This window comes from Pseudophryne corroboree, chromosome 3, assembly GCF_028390025.1.
Source record: "Pseudophryne corroboree isolate aPseCor3 chromosome 3, aPseCor3.hap2, whole genome shotgun sequence".
NCBI classification, from domain to species: domain Eukaryota; kingdom Metazoa; phylum Chordata; class Amphibia; order Anura; family Myobatrachidae; genus Pseudophryne; species Pseudophryne corroboree.
The window spans coordinates 463,760,232-463,784,046 of NC_086446.1; the positions used below are offsets into that span (position 1 = coordinate 463,760,232).

Genomic DNA, 23,815 nt, shown 5'->3' on the forward strand with positions numbered 1-23,815 from the left:
TAGGGCTTGGTAGCAAATTTTAATAGAAAGGCAGCATAACTACATAAATAAGCGCTTCTTTTAAGTGAAAAAAATATTTTATTATACATGAAAACCACTACTGGCCTGCATTCCTTGCAGGTGATGTTTCATAAAAGGAAATGCTTAAAATACAACAGGCGTTCGGTATGAAATACAGATGGGCGGGATGCCGGGCGTCAGTATAGCGATAGCGGCATCCAGGCCACTAGTGTGCCGGCAGCGGGGCGAGCGCTAGTAAGCCCCTTGTGGGCACGCGGTCGTGGACACCCACAGAGGGAGAATCACCTACCTCAGTGGTATTCCGGTGATGGCATTGTAGCGCTGTGCGAGATTCTGGTGTTGGCATTGTGATCGCCGAGATCCCGTGCGGCGGTATCTTAACCACTTCCCTTTGACAGGGTTTGAAACAGATATACAGTTTGCAACTGACTTGATAATAAAATAAAAATGCATAACTTGTATCAAATATTTTGTTATAACTTAACTCCTATTATATTGGAAGTGGAAACACATTTAAAGACTCCATGAAAAAAAAGATATTAGTTATTACATGTGACAGTGATAAAGTTGCATTTTAAACTGACCTAAATCATTAAAATGCTGCACTAGCAGTTGTTCCGGACTGGTTCTATAGTATGAAAAGTGTCATATAAGATTAGCTCTAAGATATTAGTCGACTGTAACATTCATTACCACCAGTAGACAGATTTAGCATTAATCAAAGTGATTTGGGTTGCAGGACAGACCTTGCAGAAATATTGCTGAATTCTAATTCTGTATGATTTTCTGAGCACAATCAGATGAGAATTAAGTGAAGACAAATGTTAATACAGTAATCACATCCTGTAAAATAGTTCCACATTAAAGCCATTTGTGTACCAAATCAATAGATACCAACATTTACATTTTCAGATATTGAGCAGAAAGGTAAAATACATTCCGTGTTACCGTAACATTCTGCTGCTTATTAGGGAAATGTGACAGCTTTAGGGGGGGAATCAATTGATTGTAGTAAATTTACCGCAAAAAAAAAAAAAAACTGGCTTGTTCGTTCTGTTTTTTGCCTGATGTTTTTTTTGGGCAATTCAATTAAAGCTCTTATTTTTTTGTTATTGCAGTCAAATTTACCCGCTGCTATGTGAAAACACGCACAGTATCTGGAATATGTTTCCGGATTCATGTGTTTTTCGCAATTGCGGCCATGAAAACATGACACTTATCAGGGGTTTTGTATCTCTTGCTGGAATGACGGAAATCACGTGGGTTCCATCATTCGTAAAGAGGATCTATTTGTGTATATACATATAGCTCTCCTGTGTCCGGCTGGATCGGTTAACGCGTTTTATTTTTATCCTCTGGATGTCTTCTGGACAAGTAGACCCAATCTGCGCAAGGAATAGGTGAGTATGGATCCCCCTTCCCCCCCATCTAATGTAGTGGATTCTACTGGAGAATGGTGGTCATTCCGAGTTGATCGCAGCCAGCAACTTTTTGCTGCTGCTGCGATCAATTAGTCCGCACCTATGGAGGAGTGTATTTTAGCTTAGCAGGCTGCGATCACTTGTGCGCACTGACCGCCGACATCCCAAAAGTATGTATTGGGGTGAATTGTTAGACTTAGGGTTAGGGCTCGGGGGGAAGGGGTTAGGGTTAGGCACTGGAGGGGGAAGGGGGGTTGCTGTAGCCGCCACCCCCCATGTCTTAGCCCTAGCAGCCACTCCACGCAGGTTAGGGTAGGGAACAGGGGAGGGATACAATAATTAGCCCTTCCCAGTCGGAATTCTAATTGTTGAGGTGCCGGTGTTGGTCATGTGATCACCGGCATCCTGTATGCCCTAATATGTATATAATTTATTCCAGTTCGCTAGGCGCAGAAATTAATAAACTCTTATGCTGGCCATACACTAGGTCAATATCATGTACGAATACACGATATCGACGCCTCATCATGTGCATATCGTACATGATATGTGTACAATTACAATGCAGCGCATGGTCCTGCGGGTTGAACTTCGCATCCTCTGATTATACGTGCAGCCCTTATTATCCGTCGTAATCGTATGATCTTGAGTGGCATTTCCCTGGACTTTTTTCTTTTGTAAGGCACACAATGGATTGTTTAACGACGGGTCATTAGCACATCGTTTGTAACTCGTGAGGCCAGGACTGCCAGGGAGCTTCCCAGGGAGTACATGGGAAATCGTGAGACCATTAGCATCGGATGTGGGTCGTCCTAATGTATGGCCAGCATTAATGATCCGTGATGCACAACAAGTTTGTAATTATAAGTCTTTACTCATTTCAGATCATTATGCAAACATAAGCAGCTCTTCCCTGCCCTGGGACCCAGTTCCTCATGCCACTCAGCTAAGAGCAGACCACACCAGCCAAAGTATCATTTTCAGCTGTGATGGACCATCAAGCTGGCAGGAGCCCCCAGTTGTAAAGGGCCCTACGTCTGATCCTTGGGGGCACAACAGCAGTGGTAAGTCTAACAATTCTGTCCCAAAATGTACAGAACTATGAATGTAAATAACTATAAATGGAGGTATTCTATGTTACAATTATTATTATTATACTACAATATATTTATTCTTACTATATTTACCAGAGTATTTTCTGCACATATCGTGCTGTATGTTTCTAAAATAACTGCTTTCTCAAAAATGACATTATCTGTATACTGTATTATAAAATGTTTACCATCTCAATGCTGTAACGTTGGTAATAAACCCTCTTTACAATTACCTTTAAATAGGGCTATAATGAATGGTGTGTGTAAAATATAGAGGGGTCCACCTCCAGCTTGTGGGGTACTTGGAAAGGTGCTACATGGAAAGATGCAGAGATTTAAGGGGTTTAAAAAAAAATAATAATAATAAGCATAACCTGACATTTTGGAAATTAGATATTTTTTTCACAATGAAAATTAACAGGTTTCGGGCCTAACTCAGCATCAGCAGTAGTTGTACAAATTTTTGCACAACTACAGCTGATACTGGCCCAAAACGTGTTAGTTTCCATTGTGAACTTAATTCACTCTTTCCACTAACATGCAGAGGACTGTCCAGCACAGGGCAAGGCAGCTCCGCATGCCGGGTCCCCCCCTATCCTGCTGAAATGCTAATGCTTTGCTAAACATGTTTAGGGAAGCCTAGCTGCTAAGGCAGTCGGTGGGCTGTCATGCAGCTGTCGCGGCCTACCCCACAAATGGTTCAGACATACCTCCGTTGTTCTGACCACACCCTTCCCCCCTGAACGGTGCTTCATCGCCCCCCCCCAAAAAAAAACCAACAACAACAAAACAACAACACTGCATCGACGCCCCATCACTGCTCCCGTCGGGACTTAGACTGCATTCGGACACGAAGGCACTTCTAGTCATCACGCGGTAGCATGCACGCATGTGCAGAAGTGCTGAAATCGCCAAATAGCGATTTCAGCACTCCTGCGTCCAGTGCTGAATTAGGCCCTTTGCCTTTAAAGAATTACCACATTAACTCCTGCATCAGTGATTTTGACTAATCACTCTTCCTTACATTTCCCCCTCTGTATTCCCTGAATTCTTACTAGTCACTGCTGCTGTTGAATGTGGATGTATTAGAAGAACTTAATTTCAAAGCATCATAAACAAATGGACTTGCATAATGTCTGGTCTTTATTTGATTGCTCCTTGTATATACCATTGACTTTACATGGAGAATTTATACTTTGCTATCAGATTTAGATTATGCTGATTGGTTTCACAACCAGAGACACCCCTTGCAAGATTTGTCTGGTATCCCCCCATGTGGGAGCTTTTGCATGCGCAAATGAAAAAGAGACATGGTCTCACGGAAGAGTGTGGTGCTGTGCACCCCTTCCCCCATTGTGCTGTGCGCCCCATCCCACAAAACCTCATCCCCACTTGTGTCTCTCCAGCCCACACAAGTGTCTCTACAGCCCCATCCCACAGAAGTGTCTCTCTAGACCCAGCTCCAGAACGTTGTTAAAATAGTGCGCATTAATATATATAATATCTCAAACAACATGAATGAATAGTTACCAACAGACCCTGACTCCAGCCCACACAAGTGTCTCTCTAGCCCTAGCTCCAGAGCGTTGTTAAAATAGTGCACACTAATAAATATATTATCTCATTCTCAAACAACATGAATGAATACCTGCAGACTCTGGCCCTAGCACACACAAGTGTCTCTCCAGACGCCACACTTTCTTTCTTCGATTTCTTCTGGCCGCCCGCTGCCGTGGCTCATCTGTTCTGCCTGTCTCAATAGTGCTGCGTGACATCATAATGTCACACAGGCTGCGTCTCAATGAACAAAAAAATAACTGTATTGCACCACCCACCGCCAGTGCAGTAAAGTTACAGCAGCTATAGAAGCTCCAGTAAAGCTACAGCCCGATATTGCTCATTAGAATTTAGATGTCCAGCGTGCCCAGATGTCTGTAGACTTTTCAGAGTCTCGGCCAGGGAATCACAAGCCATTGGGCAAACATGTTCTACTGTAACAAACAAGCATTATTCATTCTTTGCCTAGCCAGGAATACAGATCATGCAACTACTCAAGGACATAACTACCCCAGGGGCCTAGAGTATATCAATTTAGTACTATATGTTGTTTTATAATAAAAGATACTGTAATTGTGCATTTTTTTGCCTTCTATATTTCTATAGTAGATTATAATAAGGACTTTTTGTCCCGAATCCTGGCACCCTGACAATCCAAGGATGCACCCATTATAGATAGTGATGAGCGGGTTCGGTTTCCGAGAAACCGAACCCCCCCGAACTTCACCCTTTTTAGACGGGTCCGAGCCATACTCGGATTCTCCCGTATGGCTCGGTTAACCCGAGCGCGCCCGAACGTCATCATCCCGCTGTCGGATTCTCGCAAGATTCGGATTCTATATAAACAGCCGCGCGTCGCCGCCATTTTCACACGTGCATTGAGATTGATAGGGAGAGGACGTGGCTGGCGTCCTCTCCGTTTATATAGTTACACAGTTGATCTGATTGCTTAGCTTATTGTGGGGAGGATTGGGGAGCAGCTGTTAGGAGGAGTACAGTGCAGAGTTTTGCTAATAGTGACCACCAGTTTTTTATCCGTTCTCTGCCTGAAAAAAACGCTCCATACCATATCTGTGCTCAGTGTGCTGCATGATATATCTGTGCTGAGTGCTCACACTGCTTAATTGTGGGGACTGGGGAGCAGCTATAGCAGGAGTACAGTGCACAGTTTTGCTGACAGTGACCACCAGTATACGTTTGTCTGCCTGAAAAACACTCCTGTGGTGTCTTTTTTTTTATACTATAAACGCAGTCTGCTGACAGTGTCCACCAGGTCCATTATACTGTATATAGCAGTACGGTAGGCCACTGCTCTACCTACCTCTGTGTCGTCACTCGTCGTCCATAAGTATACTATCCATCCATCTACATTGTATACCTGTGGTGTCTTTTTTTTTTATACTATAAACGCAGTCTGCTGACAGTGTCCACCAGGTCCATTATACTGTATATAGCAGTACGGTAGGCCACTGCTGTACCTACCTCTGTGTCGTCACTCGTCGTCCATAAGTATACTAAGTATCCATCCATCTACATTGTATACCTGTGGTGTCTTTTTTTCTTTATACTATAAACGCAGTCTGCTGACAGTGTCCACCTGGTCCATTATACTGTATATAGCAGTACGGTAGGCCACTGCTGTACCTACCTCTGTGTCGTCACTCGTCGTCCATAAGTATACTAAGTATCCATCCATCTACATTGTATACCTGTGGTGTCTTTTTTTTTATACTATAAACGCAGTCTGCTGACAGTGTCCACCAGGTCCATTATACTGTATATAGCAGTACGGTAGGCCACTGCTGTACCTACCTCTGTGTCGTCACTCGTCGTCCATAAGTATACTATCCATCCATCTACATTGTATACCTGTGGTGTCTTTTTTTCTTTATACTATAAACGCAGTCTGCTGACAGTGTCCACCAGGTCCATTATACTGTATATAGCAGTACGGTAAGCCACTGCTGTACCTACCTCTGTGTCGTCACTCGTCGTCCATAAGTATACTAAGTATCCATCCATCTACATTGTATACCTGTGGTGTCTTTTTTTTTATACTATAAACGCAGTCTGCTGACAGTGTCCACCAGGTCCATTATACTGTATATAGCAGTACGGTAGGCCACTGCTGTACCTACCTCTGTGTCGTCACTCGTCGTCCATAAGTATACTAAGTATCCATCCATCTACATTGTATACCTGTGGTGTCTTTTTTTCTTTATACTATAAACGCAGTCTGCTGACAGTGTCCACCAGGTCCATTATACTGTATATAGCAGTACGGTAGGCCACTGATGTACCTACCTCTGTGTCGTCACTCGTCGTCCATAAGTATACTAAGTATCCATCCATCTACATTGTATACCTGTGGTGTCTTTTTTTTTTATACTATAAACGCAGTCTGCTGACAGTGTCCACCAGGTCCATTATACTGTATATAGCAGTACGGTAGGCCACTGCTGTACCTACCTCTGTGTCGTCACTCGTCGTCCATAAGTATACTATCCATCCATCTACATTGTATACCTGTGGTGTCTTTTTTTCTTTATACTATAAACGCAGTCTGCTGACAGTGTCCACCAGGTCCATTATACTGTATATAGCAGTACGGTAGGCCACTGCTGTACCTTCCTCTGTGTCGTCACTCGTCGTCCATAAGTATACTAAGTATCCATCCATCTACATTGTATACCTGTGGTGTCTTTTTTTTTTATACTATAAACGCAGTCTGCTGACAGTGTCCACCAGGTCCATTATACTGTATATAGCAGTACGGTAGGCCACTGCTGTACCTACCTCTGTGTCGTCACTCGTCGTCCATAAGTATACTATCCATCCATCTACATTGTATACCTGTGGTGTCTTTTTTTTTTATACTATAAATGCAGTCTGCTGACAGTGTCCACCAGGTCCATTATACTGTATATAGCAGTACGGTAGGCCACTGCTGTACCTACCTCTGTGTCGTCACTCGTCGTCCATAAGTATACTATCCATCCATCTACATTGTATACCTGTGGTGTCTTTTTTTCTTTATACTATAAACGCAGTCTGCTGACAGTGTCTACCAGGTCCATTATACTGTATATATCAGTACGGTAGGCCACTGCTGTACCTACCTCTGTGTCGTCACTCGTCGTCCATAAGTATACTAAGTATCCATCCATCTACATTGTATACCTGTGGTGGCTTTTTTTTTTATACTATAAACGCAGTCTGCTGACAATGTCCAGCAGGTCCATTATACTGTATATAGCAGTACGGTAGGCCACTGCTGTACCTACCTCTGTGTCGTCACTCGTCGTCCATAAGTATACTATCCATCCATCTACATTGTATACCTGTGGTGGCTTTTTTTCTTTATACTAGTAGTACTAGTTTAGCAGTCTGCTGACAGTGTCCACCAGGTCCATTATACTGTATATAGCAGTACGGTAGGCCACTGCTGTACCTACCTCTGTGTCGTCACTCGTCGTCCATAAGTATACTATCCATCCATCTACATTGTATACCTGTGGTGCCTTTTAGTTGTGCGCATTAAAATATGGAGAACAAAAATGTGGAGGTTAAAAAAATAGGGAAAGATCAAGATCCACTTCCACCTCGTGCTGAAGCTGCTGCCACTAGTCATGGCCGAGACGATGAAATGCCATCAACGTCGTCTGCCAAGGCCGATGCCCAATGTCATAGTACAGAGCATGTAAAATCCAAAACACAAAAGATCAGTAAAATGACCCAAAAATCAAAATTAAAAGCGTCTGAGGAGAAGCGTAAACTTGCCAATATGCCATTTACGACACGGAGTGGCAAGGAACGGCTGAGGCCCTGGCCTATGTTCATGGCTAGTGGTTCAGCTTCACATGAGGATGGAAGCACTCATCCTCTCGCTAGAAAAAAGAAAAGACTTAAGCTGGCAAAAGCACAGCAAAGAACTGTGCGTTCTTCGAAATCACAAATCCCCAAGGAGAGTCCAATTGTGTCGGTTGCGATGCCTGACCTTCCCAACACTGGACGGGAAGAGCTTGCGCCTTCCACCATTTGCACGCCCCCTGCAAGTGCTGGAAGGAGCACCCGCAGTCCAGTTCCTGATAGTCAAATTGAAGATGTCAGTGTTGAAGTACACCAGGATGAGGATATGGGTGTTGCTGGCGCTGGGGAGGAAATTGACAAGGAGGATTCTGATGGTGAGGTGGTTTGTTTAAGTCAGGCACCCGGGGAGACGCCTGTTGTCCGTGGGAGGAATATGGCCATTGACATGCCTGGTCAAAATACAAAAAAAATCAGCTCTTCGGTGTGGAATTATTTCAACACAAATGCGGACAACAGGTGTCAAGCCGTGTGTTGCCTTTGTCAAGCTGTAATAAGTAGGGGTAAGGACGTTAACCACCTCGGAACATCCTCCCTTATACGTCACCTGCAGCGCATTCATCATAAGTCAGTGACAAGTTCAAAAACTTTGGGCGACAGCGGAAGCAGTCCACTGACCAGTAAATCCCTTCCTCTTGTAACCAAGCTCCTGCAAACCACACCACCAACTCCCTCAGTGTCAATTTCCTCCTTACCCAGGAAAGCCAATAGTCCTGCAGGCCATGTCACTGGCAAGTCTGACGAGTCCTCTCCTGCCTGGGATTCCTCCGATGCATCCTTGAGTGTAACGCCTACTGCTGCTGGCGCTGCTGTTGTTGCTGCTGGGAGTCGATCGTCATCCCAGAGGGGAAGTCGGAAGACCACTTGTACTACTTCCAGTAAGCAATTGACTGTACAACAGTCCTTTGCGAGGAAGATGAAATATCACAGCAGTCATCCTGCTGCAAAGCGGATAACTGAGGCCTTGGCAGCCTGGGCGGTGAGAAACGTGGTTCCGGTATCCATCGTTAATTCAGAGCCAACTATAGACTTGATTGAGGTACTGTGTCCCCGGTACCAAATACCATCTAGGCTCCATTTCTCTAGGCAGGCGATACCGAAAATGTACACAGACCTCAGAAAAAGACTCACCAATGTCCTAAAAAATGCAGTTGTACCCAATGTCCACTTAACCACGGACAAGTGGAGCAGGGCAGACTCAGGACTATATGACTGTGACAGCCCACTGGGTAGATGTATTGCCTCCCGCTGCAAGAACAGCAGCGGCGGCACCAGTAGCAGCATCTCGCAAACGCCAACTCGTTCCTAGGCAGGCTACGCTTTGTATCACCGCTTTCCAGAATACGCACACAGCTGAAAACCTCTTACGGCAACTGAGGAAGATCATCGCAGAATGGCTTACCCCAATTGGACTCTCCTGGGGATTTGTGACATCGGACAACGCCAGCAATATTGTGCGTGCATTACATCTGGGCAAATTCCAGCACGTCCCATGTTTTGCACATACCTTGAATTTGGTTGTGCAGAATTATTTAAAAAACGACAGGGGCGTGCAAGAGATGCTATCGGTGGCCCGAAGAATTGCGGGCCACTTTCGGCGCTCAGGCACCACGTACAGAAGACTGGAGCACCACCAAAAATACCTGAACCTGCCCTGCCATCATCTGAAGCAAGAGGTGGTAACGAGGTGGAATTCAACCCTCTATATGCTTCAGAGGATGGAGGAGCAGCAAAAGGCCATTCAAGCCTATACATCTGGCCACGATATAGGCAAAGGAGGTGGAATGCACCTGTCTCAAGCGCAGTGGAGAATGATTTCAACGTTGTGCAAGGTTCTGCAACCCTTTGAACTTGCCACACGTGAAGTCAGTTCAGACACTGCCAGCCTGAGTCAGGTCATTCCCCTCATCAGGCTTCTGCAGAAGAAGCTGGAGACATTGAAGGAGGAGCTAAAACAGAGCGATTCCGCTAGGCATGTGGGACTTGTGGATGGAGCCCTTCATTCGCTTAACCAGGATTCACGGGTGGTCAATCTGTTGAAATCAGCACTACATTTTGGCCACCGTGCTCGATCCTAGATTTAAAACCTACGTTGTATCTCTCTTTCTGGCAGACACAAGTCTGCAGGGGTTCAAAGACCTGCTGGTGAGAAAATTGTCAAGTCAAGCGGAACGTGACCCGTCAACAGCTCCTCCTTCACATTCTCCTGCAACTGGGGGTGCGAGGAAAAGGCTAAGAATTCCGAGCCCTCCCGCTGGCGGTGATGCAGGGCAGTCTGGAGCGAGTGCTGACATCTGGTCCGGACTGAAGGACCTGCCAACGATTACTGACATGTCGTCTACTGTCACTGCATATGATTCTCTCACCATTGAAAGAATGGTGGAGGATTATATGAGTGACCGCATCCAAGTAGGCACGTCAGACAGTCCGTACGTATACTGGCAGGAAAAAGAGGCAATTTGGAGGCCCTTGCAGAAACTGGCTTTATTCTACCTAAGTTGCCCTCCCTCCAGTGTGTACTCCGAAAGAGTGTTTAGTGCAGCCGCTCACCTTGTCAGCAATCGGCGTACGAGGTTACTTCCAGAAAATGTGGAGAAGATGATGTTCATTAAAATGAATTATAATCAATTCCTCCGTGGAGACATTCACCAGCAGCAATTGCCTCCAGAAAGTACACGGGGACCTGAGATGGTGGATTCCAGTGGGGATGAATTAATAATCTGTGAGGAGGGAGATGTACACAGTGAAAGGGGTGATGAATCGGACGATGAGGAGGAAGTGGACATCTTGCCTATGTAGAGCCAGTTTGTGCAAGGAGAGATTGATTGCTTCTTTTTTGGTGGGGGCCCAAACCAACCAGTCATTTCAGTCACAGTCGTGTGGCAGACCCTGTCACTGAAATGATGGGTTGGTTAAAGTGTGCATGTCCTGTTTATACAACATAAGGGTGGGTGGGAGGGCCCAAGGACAATTCCATCTTGCACCTCTTTTTTCTTTCATTTTTCTTTGCATCATGTGCTGTTTGGGGAGTATTTTTTTGAAGGGCCATCCTGCGTGACACTGCAGTGCCACTCCTAGATGGGCCAGGTGTTTGTGTCGGCCACTAGGGTCGCTTAGCTTAGTCACACAGCTACCTCATTGCGCCTCTTTTTTTCTTTGCGTCATGTGCTGTTTGGGGAGTATTTTTTTGAAGGGCCATCCTGCGTGACACTGCAGTGCCACTCCTAGATGGGCCAGATGTTTGTGTCGGCCACTTGGGTCGCTTATCTTAGTCACACAGCTACCTCATTGCGCCTCTTTTTTTCTTTGCATCATGTGCTGTTTGGGGACTATTTTTTTGAAGGGCCATCCTGCGTGACACTGCAGTGCCACTCCTAGATGGGCCAGGTGTTTGTGTCGGCCACTAGGGTCGCTTAGCTTAGTCACACAGCTACCTCATTGCGCCTCTTTTTTTCTTTGCGTCATGTGCTGTTTGGGGAGTATTTTTTTGAAGGGCCATCCTGCGTGACACTGCAGTGCCACTCCTAGATGGGCCAGATGTTTGTGTCGGCCACTTGGGTCGCTTATCTTAGTCACACAGCTACCTCATTGCGCCTCTTTTTTTCTTTGCATCATGTGCTATTTGGGGACAATTTTTTTGAAGGGCCATCCTGTCTGACACTGCAGTGCCACTCCTAGATGGGCCAGGTGTTTGTGTCGGCCACTTGGGTCGCTTAGCTTAGCCATCCAGCGACCTCGGTGCAAATTTTAGGACTATAAATAATATTGTGAGATGTGAGGTGTTCAGAATAGACTGAAAATGAGTGGAAATTATGGTTATTGAGGTTAATAATACTATGGGATCAAAATGACCCCCAAATTCTATGATTTAAGCTGTTTTTTAGGGTTTTTTGAAAAAAACACCCGAATCCAAAACACACCCGAATCCGACAAAAAAATTTCGGTGAGGTTTTGCCAAAACGCGTCCGAACCCAAAACACGGCCGCGGAACCGAACCCAAAACCAAAACACAAAACCCGAAAAATTTCCGGTGCATATCACTAATTATAGATACGTACATGTGTTGCATGAGCAATCAGTTTAGTCATAAATGATCCAACCAGAATTTTGCATAGCAAGATATACAATGCACAAACTTCTTTTATAATGCAAGAACTTCCAAGTTATAAATAAGTGGTACATGTGTACCCATGACAAGAAATAAATTGAGTTTGAGGCGTGGCCTAACCGCAGTGGAGTGTGGATGGGATTTTGCAGGGCTCCTGCTTCTAAACTATTAATTGCCCCCATATTGGCATTCCGACCCCTGTGGGCTCACTATCCGGTCTCCTCTATATCCCTGCCCCCCCCCATCCCCGAGTCGGGCGCTGAGTGCCGCGGAGCCAGGGGACAGCCCTGTCTGTCTCTGCAGGTTGCGGCCTAAGCGTGTCAGAGATCCAGGGACTCAAGTTTCCACAGTACCCGCGATCTGAGCTCTGGAGCACAGGCGGATCACAGACCAGAAGTGCGCAATCTCGAGTCTTACCCTGCTTCTCCTCACCGCCTACCATCCTCGCCAGACCCCCAAAGTGGACATCAGCTGGGACTCCAGGCCGGGTGGACCCTGGGCAGGGGGAGTCAGCAGCAGGACCGGCACCCGGGAGCCGCGGCGGCCATCTTGAGTCTCCCTGCCTGTACTGGGACTTCCCACAGCTGTGTGCCTGCTGCCTAAGGAAGGCTCGGACACTGGCTGGACCGCGTCTGGAGCCCCTATTGTGCAGCACAAGGTCCTATACTCCACAGGACCAGCTTCCAGTGGAGGGTAAGTGCCACATACCCACTACGGAAGTCATTTTGCATTTATGATAAATCGTAGGCAACATGCTGTCTTCATAACAAGTATATTCCTATGTTGCAACATCCCCATCTTGTGGTCACTGGGCGTAATTACTTGGTCTGCACTGCACAGAGTATTCTGTTTATACAATTATCCACGCTGCTGGTTCTGTGAAGGCACAGCTGTTCTGGAACCCATGAGGTTTTCGGATAAGAATTCCCCGTGGTGAGCTGATGCTCCTGCGCACCATTACTCTGCATATATGTAAATACTTAATGTGACATTCTAGTACGGAATTGTACCTGCAACATCCCACCCGACCCTGTTCTAGTCTGTCGTGGTCAGCTTACTTGGCTATTTCCTTCTTTCAAAGACGTAATGCCACCTAAATGTCAGAAAGATGCAAGAGTGAACTTTTTCAAACAGTCACTTTCGTCACAAGGTACCAAGGGCAAACTCCCTCCTGATAAAGTTCATAAGCCTCTTTCTCCAACTCACTGCCCGCCTGATCCATCTGCATCGATCCCGGTGGTGGTATCCGAGATGGGGGATGATGCCCCGTTAACGATTGGCTCTATGAAACAACTCCTAGCCTCCGTTAAGTCGGACATTTCGCAGGAATTTAAACTGGCATTGCAAATCTGCCAACAATCTGTAGACACTGTGGGCCAGTGTACAGACTACTTAGAAAACAAACTTGAAGAAGTGATCAAATCCCACAACAAGCTTTTCTCCCTTCATGAAGACCTTCAGGTGGAGGTTACGGCACTACGCAGTAAGGTCCGAGATTTTGGAAGATAGATCTCATCGGAATAACGTGAAGATCAGAGGAATTCCGGAGTCTGCATCGAATTCCGACTTAACGGAGTACGTCACTGATCTCTTTACGAAATTGCTGCCTACTGTCCATATTATAGACTTTCTGCTGGGTCGTATCCACCGCCTTCCTAAGGCACGATCTGCCCCAAGGGATGCGCCAAGGGACACTCTCATGTGGTTCCATTACTATCATGTCAAGGAACGGGTGCTCCAAGCTGCTAGATCTGTGGACACCGCCAACACCATACTAGGAGATCTTCAGGTCTTTGGGGACTTATCGGCTGCTACGTTGGCTCTAATGAGGTCCTTCACTCCGATCACGAGAGCTCTCCGGAAGGCAAATATCCAGTATCACTGGGGTTTCCCTACGTGTCTGATTATCAGGCAAAATGTTAATACGAGTGTCATAACTTCTCCAGATGAAGGTTCCCAATTTCTGGTTTTCTGGAACTTAGAAGAGATTTCTTCTGACCTCCGGAGCATGTCCAAATTAGCCCAGGACTGGTCAACTGTGAGCAACTCGACCTGAGTGTCGATATTCTCTGTATTCTATTTGCTCGTTTATCTCTTCTAACAGGCCCGATGTTTACTTGTCCTTGATATGAGGATTCATATTGCGGACTGATGAACGGACTTCACTTGATATTATTGATATTATAGGCTCTCTCTACGTATGTGGATTTATGTTCTTTTACTTGCTGTTTTGCTTTTCACAGCACACTTTTTTTGGTACTTGCTTTCTTTGTTGCAATGGTACCTAATGACATAGTTTGCACAGATTCGGGTATGTGTTTCGCTGATGTGTTCCTCTTCTAGTAATCCATTCTTCCGTTTATTTGCGAGAGAGTGGAACACCGGGAGATTTCAGTTTCATATGTACTTCATTCAGTTTTTGGTTCTAGGTCGAGTGGTGGTGGTGGTTATGGATGCCACATCCCCCAATGTGCCACCGCTTTTGGTGGTCTAAAGTTGCACCTGTATGGTGCATGGTTTGTTTATTTTCTTTTCTTCCCCGTCCTCTCTCATTTTTCTCTCTCCTTCCCCCCTTCCCCTACTTTATATTTGAGGTTGCTGAGAGAGAATACAGGGATGCAGGTATCAGTGTATATTCTTCTACGAGTGATCATGTTTGCACTTTTATTTCATTATTACTCCACTGGTCCGTACTGTTATGCAATTTTGTTAGGATTTCTTATGGTTAATGTCATTTCTTTGAATGTCAAGAGTCTAAATTCTCTGAACAAACGGAAACTAGCGCTGTCTCATTTTGCTAAGTTTAAAGCCCACATTGTTGCCCTGCAGGAAACCCACTTTATGTCCCCTTCCCCCCCAACATTTTACAATAATAAGTTTCCACTGTGCTATATGTCTTGCGGCCCAAGCCAAAAAGCAGGAGTGGCTGTTTTAATGCCTCGCTTCTGCAATTTTATAGTGACCAAGCATCTCTTTGACTCAGATGGCAGATATTTGATAATAGTGGGCAATCTGGATGACAAGCCCGTTACCATAGCGGTAATCTATGCCCCCAATTCCAAGCAGATTCCCTTTCTTCGGAAGTTCTGTAATGTCCTCCAGTCCTGTTTAACGGGGTCCTTGCTCCTTTTAGGGGATTTCAATATGGTTTTTGACCCGACCTTAGATAAAACATCCAAGCACCACCCCCCGAAGGCTTTACCTAAATGCGATCATTCCGCAGCATTTAGGAGCGTAATTCATGAATACGACCTATATGATGTGTGGAGAGCCAAAAACCCTACCGGTAGGGATTATATTTTCTATTCCCCTGTACATGGGTCGTTCTCCAGGATTGATTTGGTGTTCTCAGATAAGTGGACCCTCCAACAGATTAAAACAGCTACTATCCTGTAGGTGCATGGTCCGATCATTCAGCCCTGTCCTTATGCTGGGATCACCATTCTTTTAAGACTCCACCATGTCCTTGGCTTCTCGGTGATCACCTTCTTTCTAACCGGGAGACTAGGGACTCAATTGCCCAAACGCTTACTATGTATCTAGAGACCAATAACTCAGCTGACACATCCATGTTAACGCATTGATGCGCCCTCAAGGCAGTGACTCATGGATCTGCAATTCAGGCTGCACGTCTACATAAACAGAAGGAGGCCTATCAGAGGGATGTGAAGACTAGGTTAACAGACCACGAGACTAAACTTAAATCCTCCCCCTCTAATAAATCCCTCTACTGTGAACTTCTTAAGGTTAGAGAGGAATGGAATCTTCTTGCTCTGACAGAAGTTCAAAAGAATCTGTTCAGGTTGAAACAGAGGTTTTACGTCCAAGGAGATAGGGCGGGCAGATTATTAGATAGGAAACTAAGAGCGAAAACTGCAAAGGAACGGGTGAAGGTGGTCGCCAATTCCCAAGGTACGAAAGTGACAGACCCGGTAGACATAGCATCAGCCTTTGCCAACTACTATGTTTCTCTGTATAATCTAAAAAATGATTCTTCAACTCCACAACCGACATCTGAAGATATTAATAATTTTTTGGGAAAGATGACCCTGCCCCGCCTGGAGAAGACAGATCTCCAGACCCTGGAACTCCCCTGGTCAGAGTGAACTTATTAATACCCTTCGTTCAGACAAAGCTCCTGGCCTAGATGGCTATATTAACAAATTCTGTACCTTCTTCCAAGAGATTTTGATCCTGGTGTTAACTCCGGTTTTTAATGAAGCCTCTATGGTGTGGGTATTCCCCAGTGAAATGTTAGATGCTAGGATAGTCACATTCCCTAAACAGGGAAAAAACCTGACTTTAGTAACTAACTACAATCTGATAGCTCTCTTGAACACGGACGTAAATATTTACGCAAAGCTAATAGCGAATAGGCTGAATCCGCTGATCCCTGACCTGGTCACACGTGATCAGTTTGGGTTCATTCAAGGTAGACAGGCTCCATATAACACCAGGAGGCTCATTGATGTGTTGGATGCCTTCTCCATGTCCACGCGGCCGCTGTTACTGCTTTCGCTGGACGCGGAGAAGGCATTTGATTGACTTCACTGGGGATATCTTTATGCAGTTCTTGGGAAGTTTGGGATGGAGGGTAGAGTTCTCTCCTCTATAGCAGCGTTGTATTCAAACCTGACTGCCAGAGTCTTTGTGAACGGTATCCTTTCTTCCACATTCCAAATCAGTAACGTCACCCGCCAGGGTTGTCCGTTATCCCCACTGGTGTGTGCTTTAGCGATATAGAACCCCTGGCGGAAGCTATTTCATCCAAGGGGACTGTGATGGGTCCAGTTGTCTATGGCCACGAATATAAAATCAGCTTATTCGCAGACCATGTTCTCCTTACATTAATAAATCCAGACACATCATTACAACATCTACAAACAGTTTTGGAGGAATACTCTTCTGTTTTGTATTACAAGTTGAATACCTCCAAAATGGAAGCGTTGCCGATAAATTGTTCCCCGTCCCAATTACATTTGTTGAAATCCTGATATGAATTTGCCTGGCAGGACAGGAGCTTAAAATATCTGGATATTCAGATCACTCAAAGAGTCTCCGACCTCATATCCAGTAATTACCTACCTCTTCTCAGTAAAATATCCTTATTATTATCTGAATGGATGATGCACCATGTGACTTGGATGGGCCGTACTCTAAAAATGATGGTACTTCCCAAATTATTATACTTGTTCAGAACGATCCCTATTCTGATTCCCAAAGCTCTACTAGCCAAATTTTATTCAGCATTCATAAAATATGTATGGAAGGGAACAAAACCTAGATTAGCGTGGGCCACGATGTCACTACCCAAACTAGAAGGTGGTCTAGCATTCCCTGATATTCATTTATATCAACTAGTGTGCATTCTCTCCCATGTTGGTGCTTGGTTGGTAGAAGATAATCTCAAACCCTAGGTAATTTTGGAAAGAGGCTTGGTCTCCCCACTTCCAATAGCTGATGATCTTTGGCTCCTGGAGTTAGAGGGTCTGCGTTATGTGTCTTACTCGGCGGTCGTACTCTCAGCACATAAGGCCTGGCTAGAACTGGTCTATAAAATGACTGATACCCATCTTCTCTCATCTGACTTGTCGCTAACTGGTGTAGCTTCCCTGATCCCAGATTTAAAATTGGATGTCTGGGTTTACCATGGCCTGTCCACTCTTTGTGGAGTGATCGTAGATGGTGCCCTCCTGTCATATAGTCAATTTCAATCTAGATTTTCCCTACCCCATAGGGACTTCTATAAATATCTACAATTTCGTCACTGGTTACATAGCATTACGTTGACCCCCCATAGAGTCTCCCCTTTTCATAAACACTTACGAGTTTTACTAGGTAGAGTTGATAGTAAATGGGGTATTAGTAGGTTGTATAGTCTCATTATTGACCTCTATTCTCCTTCGAAACTAAACTCATTAGAGAAATGGGAAAATTATCTTGCTTGTCCGATTTCAGTTGAGGAATGGCGGGGGGGGGGGGGGGGGTGCTCCATACCTGTTTCCATTTATCTAAATGCATGTCCCAAGTGGAACATTTTTGTAAACTCTTACATCGCCTATATCCCCCCCCCCGTCTAGACTTCATTCTATCTGGCTGTCCAACTCTAATATGTGTTGGCGCAACTGTAATAATGTTGGTACTTTGCTCCATATATTCTGGTCCTGCCCTGCACTCACTAATTTTTGGTCTGCAGTATTTACACTTTTATCTAAAGTTCTTGGATTTCACATAACTCCGCTACCTAAACTAGCTCTTCTTCATATATTCCATGGCGATCTTTCAACAAACGATCGATATGTGATGGGTCATATTTTAATCTCAACCAAACTATTGATAGCACAAAATTGTCGCACACCCCAAATTCCCACCTTAGCAGCTGTCGAACACGCAGTCCAATCCCATTACGAATTTGAGACTGCTGGTTTGATCTATTCCGGTTATCAGTCCAACCATCTCATCCGCTGGTCTCCCTGGTATACATATAGGTCTCTCAACCTATCAGGCTAGTCCCCTTACGCTACCCACCTCCACTGATCACCTTCAGGGGCCCCCCGAGTTCATTTTATATTTTACAATGGCATGATGGCTTTCATTTACTGACCAGTATATGACTATATCTGCATGTCAACTCTCAGTTCGAACATGTGTTGGCAGACTGTCTTGTAACCTTGTATTTATATGATTGTATCCCCCCCCCCCTTTGTCCCAATTTCCATTTTCTTTTTTCTGTATCCCCCCCTTCTATCTTATGTTCTATAAAACTTCAATATAATCTAATTTAAAAAAAAAAAAAAAATTGAGTTTGAAACAAAGAACTTGCTTTGTATTCTTATAAATTTGAAGATGTGCTCTTGCTGCTTTTTTTCTGCAAAATATTTGGAGCATGAATCTTACACTAAGCCTGTTGGGATTAATAATTGTGGCAGCATCTCCTATAAAAAAATATACAATATGTGTAAAAAGAAGTTCTTGAATGAATTGTAAAGTTGTTTGTTTTACTTCATAGTAAACTTTGTAAGACTACTACACTACTATGGTTAAATTGGGGCTCAGTATGATTTATCTGCGGTCAGGATGCCGGCTATCAGTATACAGGATGCCGGCAGCGGGGCGAGCACAAAGAGTCCCCTTGCGGGCTCGCTGGGCTCGCCTCGCTTCACTCACCACAGGTTCTATTCCCACTCTATGGGTGTCATGGACACCCGCTAGTGGGAATAGGCCCTGTGCGCCGGGATACCGGCTTTCCGTATTGTCGGCTGTGCGGATTCCGGCATCGGCAGCCGGCAAATTAACTGCATCACTTAAATTATGGCTACAAGGTAAATGATGAATACTTAGGGGCTGATTCGGAGTGTGCATAAGTCAGATTCAGAAGTGGTCATATGGCTTGCTTGGATATAAATGTGGATCTTTTCTTGTATTTAGAATTTGGTGCATCTGTGTATAGGTTGCTAATAAACCTTGAAAAAGATATGCTATAAAGTGGTCTTTATCTATCTATCTATCTATCTATCTATCTATCTATCTATCTATCTATCTATCTATCTATCTATCTATCTATCCGCAGTTATATTTATAAAATGGCATGGTATATTGACAGAGAACTCTCTAACATGATTGGACATATTAGATCACACGACAATGCATTAATTCCCAATGACGGCGCTCCGTAGTTTTACCGCACACTTATCATAGTAACACAGGGGTCTATTTAATAAGACTTGGAGAGAGATAAAGTGTACGGCCATAAAGTACCAGCCAATCAGCACCGATTGTAACTGCCATGTTACTGCCACCCCCTCCTCACTCCTCACCGCTTACTCCTCCTCTCGCGCCTCCTGGTAATACAGCATAAAAAAGTAATATATTTCAAATTTAATTGTGATTTTCTTTTAACAGCTGCCACAGATTTGAAATCATCATCAGACATCACAGCAGAAAACTCTTTTGGTAAGCTATCTATGTACCATCTGAACAGTGTATGACTCACATTATCTGTCGGCTTTAGAACAGTGGGGGTGATTCCGAGTTGATCGCTCGCTAGCTGCTTTTAGCAGCATTGCACACGCTAAGCCGCCGCCCTCTGGGAGTGTATCTTAGCATAGCAGAATTGCGAACGAAAGCTTCGCTAATTTTCTCGTAACGATTACCCCGCAGTTTCTGAGTAGCTCCAGACTTACTCAGCCATTGCGACCAGCTCAGTCCATTTCATTCCTGGTTTGACGTCACAAACACACCCAGCGTTCGCCCAACCACTCCCCCGTTTCTCCAGACACTCCCGCGTTTTGGAACTCGAACGGCTGCGTTTTTCCGCACACTCCCATAAAACGGTCAGTTTCCGCCCAGAAACACCCACTTCCTGTCAATCACACTCCGATCACCACAGCGATGAAAAAGCTTCGTTATGCCGTGAGTAACATACCTAACTTTTGTGTAAAATAACTAAGCGCATGCGCTCTGCGAACCTTGCGCATGAGCAGTAAGCGACTAATCGCAGTATAGCGAAAATCGGCAATGAGCAAACAACTCGGAATGACCCCCAGTGTCCCTTCTCTTACAGAACTGGACCTCTTTGGAGACCTTGTACCGCCCACAAAGCCATCTAGTGATAGTCTGGACTTTGTGGCTGAAGATTCTCTTCCTGATACCAATGCCAAACCTCGCTGCAACACTCCAGAGTCCTTTCTGGAACCAGCTGCTATATCACTGATAAACCTAGAAAGCCTCGTCAGCCATGCTGCTACCATCAAAAACAAAAACCCCTTCTACTCTGGTAAGTGCGATATTAAGCAATAATAAGTTTATAATTAAATTGCAGTTTCCAGTTTATCAACTAAAATAGTGCTTGGTTTATGCTCCTGAATTACATTGTGACTGCTTACATACATGTTGCACTTTTGTGTGTTTGTAGAGAAATAAGCTTCTTTACCGAAGTGTAGATAGAAAGATGAGTTCCACTATAGTATTTTCAGTATAAGATGAGACCCACTCTTAGCCAGTGTGTAGTTGGGGCAAAAAAAACTATTTTGCTTTAGTTAAAATGATGTGTGCCTTCCACACAGCAAGCAACTCCCCCAAATATGTACTCTTTACACCCAGGGCCATTGCAGATAGCAGGGCTTTGTGGGTGGCTGTTGCTGTCCCACGGTACCTTCATCTGGCTTGCAGGGTGCTGCAGCCAGTATCACTGCTGCAGTGGTGCCCAAAGCATCCTATGGACACTCCAGATATGCTCTGGGCAGTGCTTCCCAGCAGCCCCTGCACCCTTGGCATGATATCATCCTCTTATGAGGCATCACCAGCACATGGCTCTGCAAAGCCCTGTTACAGCGTTGTTTATACCCATTTATCCCACTTGGATAATTAAATTCTATGCAAACCTAGACACACCAACATGCCTACTTTATACTTTAAAAATAGATATTTCAGGTGCACACTCTAAACACTAAGAAAACTGGCAATCAAAACAATTATACTCAACTCTGCAATTTAACATGGAGTAAAATTGAGGTTCTTAGCATCATATTTGGCCAAGAAATATGGGCCCACCTTCTACTGGTTACCTCATCAGGCGGGTCCCTAACACTCCTAAGGTTCAAGTATTTTATATAAAGTTGTGTTATGACGTTTATTGTCTTACTGTATTTAAGGTTTTATTGATGAGTTAAGGGTGTTGTCGAAAAAGTTAATTCATAATAATAAATAAGTTTGGGAACCATAGCACTAGAGGTAGTTAAGATCGTTGCCTTGATTGCTTGCCCTTTGAAATTTTTTATTAAATCCCTTTCGTATTTCCTCTAGGTCTGAGGGCCCCATCACCTACCAACCCATTCCAATATGGAGATCAAAAACCTTCGCTGAACCAGATGAGGGCTGCCTCTCCTGTGCCTACATCTACAGGAGCACCAGTACCAATGCAGAATGCTTGTCTCTTGCCAACTAACTCAGCGGAATCTGGAATTAATACTTTAAGGACCATTTCACCAATACCCGGATTTACAGTGCCATCCGTCACACCGCTCCAGATGCAGCTTCATAACTTCCCCCCTTCTGTCAGCCTCTATCCCTCTTTGAATTTACCATATCCTCCAGTGACAGCCTTGAACCAGCTTCCTGCCCCCATATCTCAACCAATGCTGCCTAGCCCAAATTCTGCTCATGCCGCTAATAATCCTTTCCTCTGATTGGGTGGGGTCTGTTCTATTATCTGTTTCTGAGAGCATCTCTTATTGTACTGCAAATATCATTTCTTATTACAGGCTGAAAGTAAATGCAATAAATCTGTGTAATTACAGCTTACAAATCATGAAATATATGTTTCAATAGAAACAAATTATTTTTCATGTTCAATATGTGAGTTTAATTATTTCTAAAATTATGAGGTCGTTATGTGGTATTATTTTTTAATGAGTAATATTTATGAATCTGGGTCACTGCTAAGAGGAACAGAACATTTTAGAGAAATGAGATTTAGGGTAACAATACTTAGTTGTCAAATTACTATTATTACTGCGTTTATTAACATAATTGCTGAATCATAGCAACAATCATTCTACTGGATTCCGGCTTTGTAATACTAAGGTTTTGCAGATGTAATTTGTCTAAGAGCTACATCCTTTTCCAGTATCTTCATCCTGTATTAAGATTTAAATGTACTCATAAAAGTTCAGCATAAGAAATATATATTGACCTTGAGAAGATGCTTTGGAATTATAGCTGCAAACAACAGCATCATCAATAATATTCCTGTTACAAGTTTACCCCTGTTAATAGAAACTCTGGAGAAAGTCTCTTTATCCAAGACATAGGAGTATACAATATTTAAGATGCTGGTTTTCAAAGCTGTCGACTGTTGGTGGTTACGTCAGCACGAGTTAAAATGGCAACATCTGAAATGCTTGGGACCAGAAGTATTTTGGACTTTGGATTTTTCAGTATTTTGGAATATTTGCATACAGTACCATAAAGAGATCTTGGGAATGGGACCCAAATCTAAACACAAAATGAATTTAGGTTCAAATATACCTTATACACATAGGGGTGTATTCAATTCATGTTGGATCCTTTTCGAAGGAAAGGATATGACATGTGAGTATTCAATGCCCGGCCAAATCCGAAAGGTTTGGCCCGTTCTCCACAATGCCAATCCGACTTTTTTTTTAAAGTCGGATTGACATTGTCGGAAACAGGGCTAAAATCTGTCAGGCTTGGCCGCGCTTCCAACAGAACACGTGGATTCCGACAAACCACATGTTTTCCGAGAAGTCTGGAATTCTCGACTTGTCGGAAAAAAACAAGGGGCATTGAATAGGTCGGAACCCCTTCTGAACTAAACCTATCGGAAACTGACGTCTTTCCGAAATGACGACAGTTTCTGACAAGAATTGAATACCCCCCATAGCCTGAATGCAATTTTATACAATATTTTTTCAAATTTTGTGAAACAAGGTTTGTGTACATTGATTGAAACATCAGAAAGTAAAGCGTTACTATCTCTGTCATGAATGGAGACCTGCCCATGAGCAATAAAGATTAGTCCCTGGGAATTTGGCAGTTGCCATGTTTCTGGAGACCTACTGCACAGCAGAGAGGAGGAGGCCTGCACAGAGTGTGCACACAGACACTCTCCTCTCTTAGGGTGGTCTTTAGTTTGCCGGCTGTTGGGATCCCGACGCACAGTATACCAGCATCGAAATCCCGACACCTGGCATACCAACACCTTTTCTCCCTCTTGGGGGTCCACG

The 23,815-nt window shown here is 44.3% G+C and overlaps 1 protein-coding gene across 2 annotated transcripts in view; it reads left to right on the forward strand.

Moving 5' to 3' along the window:
* Positions 1-22,382, forward strand: part of EPN3 (epsin 3) — a 113,535-nt gene extending 91,153 nt beyond the window's left edge. For both annotated transcript variants that reach the window (XM_063963620.1, XM_063963621.1), the window contains exons 7-10: positions 2,327-2,506; positions 19,971-20,021; positions 20,632-20,844; positions 21,873-22,382. In XM_063963620.1, coding sequence (XP_063819690.1) covers positions 2,327-2,506; positions 19,971-20,021; positions 20,632-20,844; positions 21,873-22,255 — 827 coding nt within the window. In that variant the 3' untranslated portion in view covers positions 22,256-22,382. The remainder of the gene's footprint in view (positions 1-2,326; positions 2,507-19,970; positions 20,022-20,631; positions 20,845-21,872) is intronic.
* Positions 22,383-23,815: the final 1,433 nt, after the last annotated feature.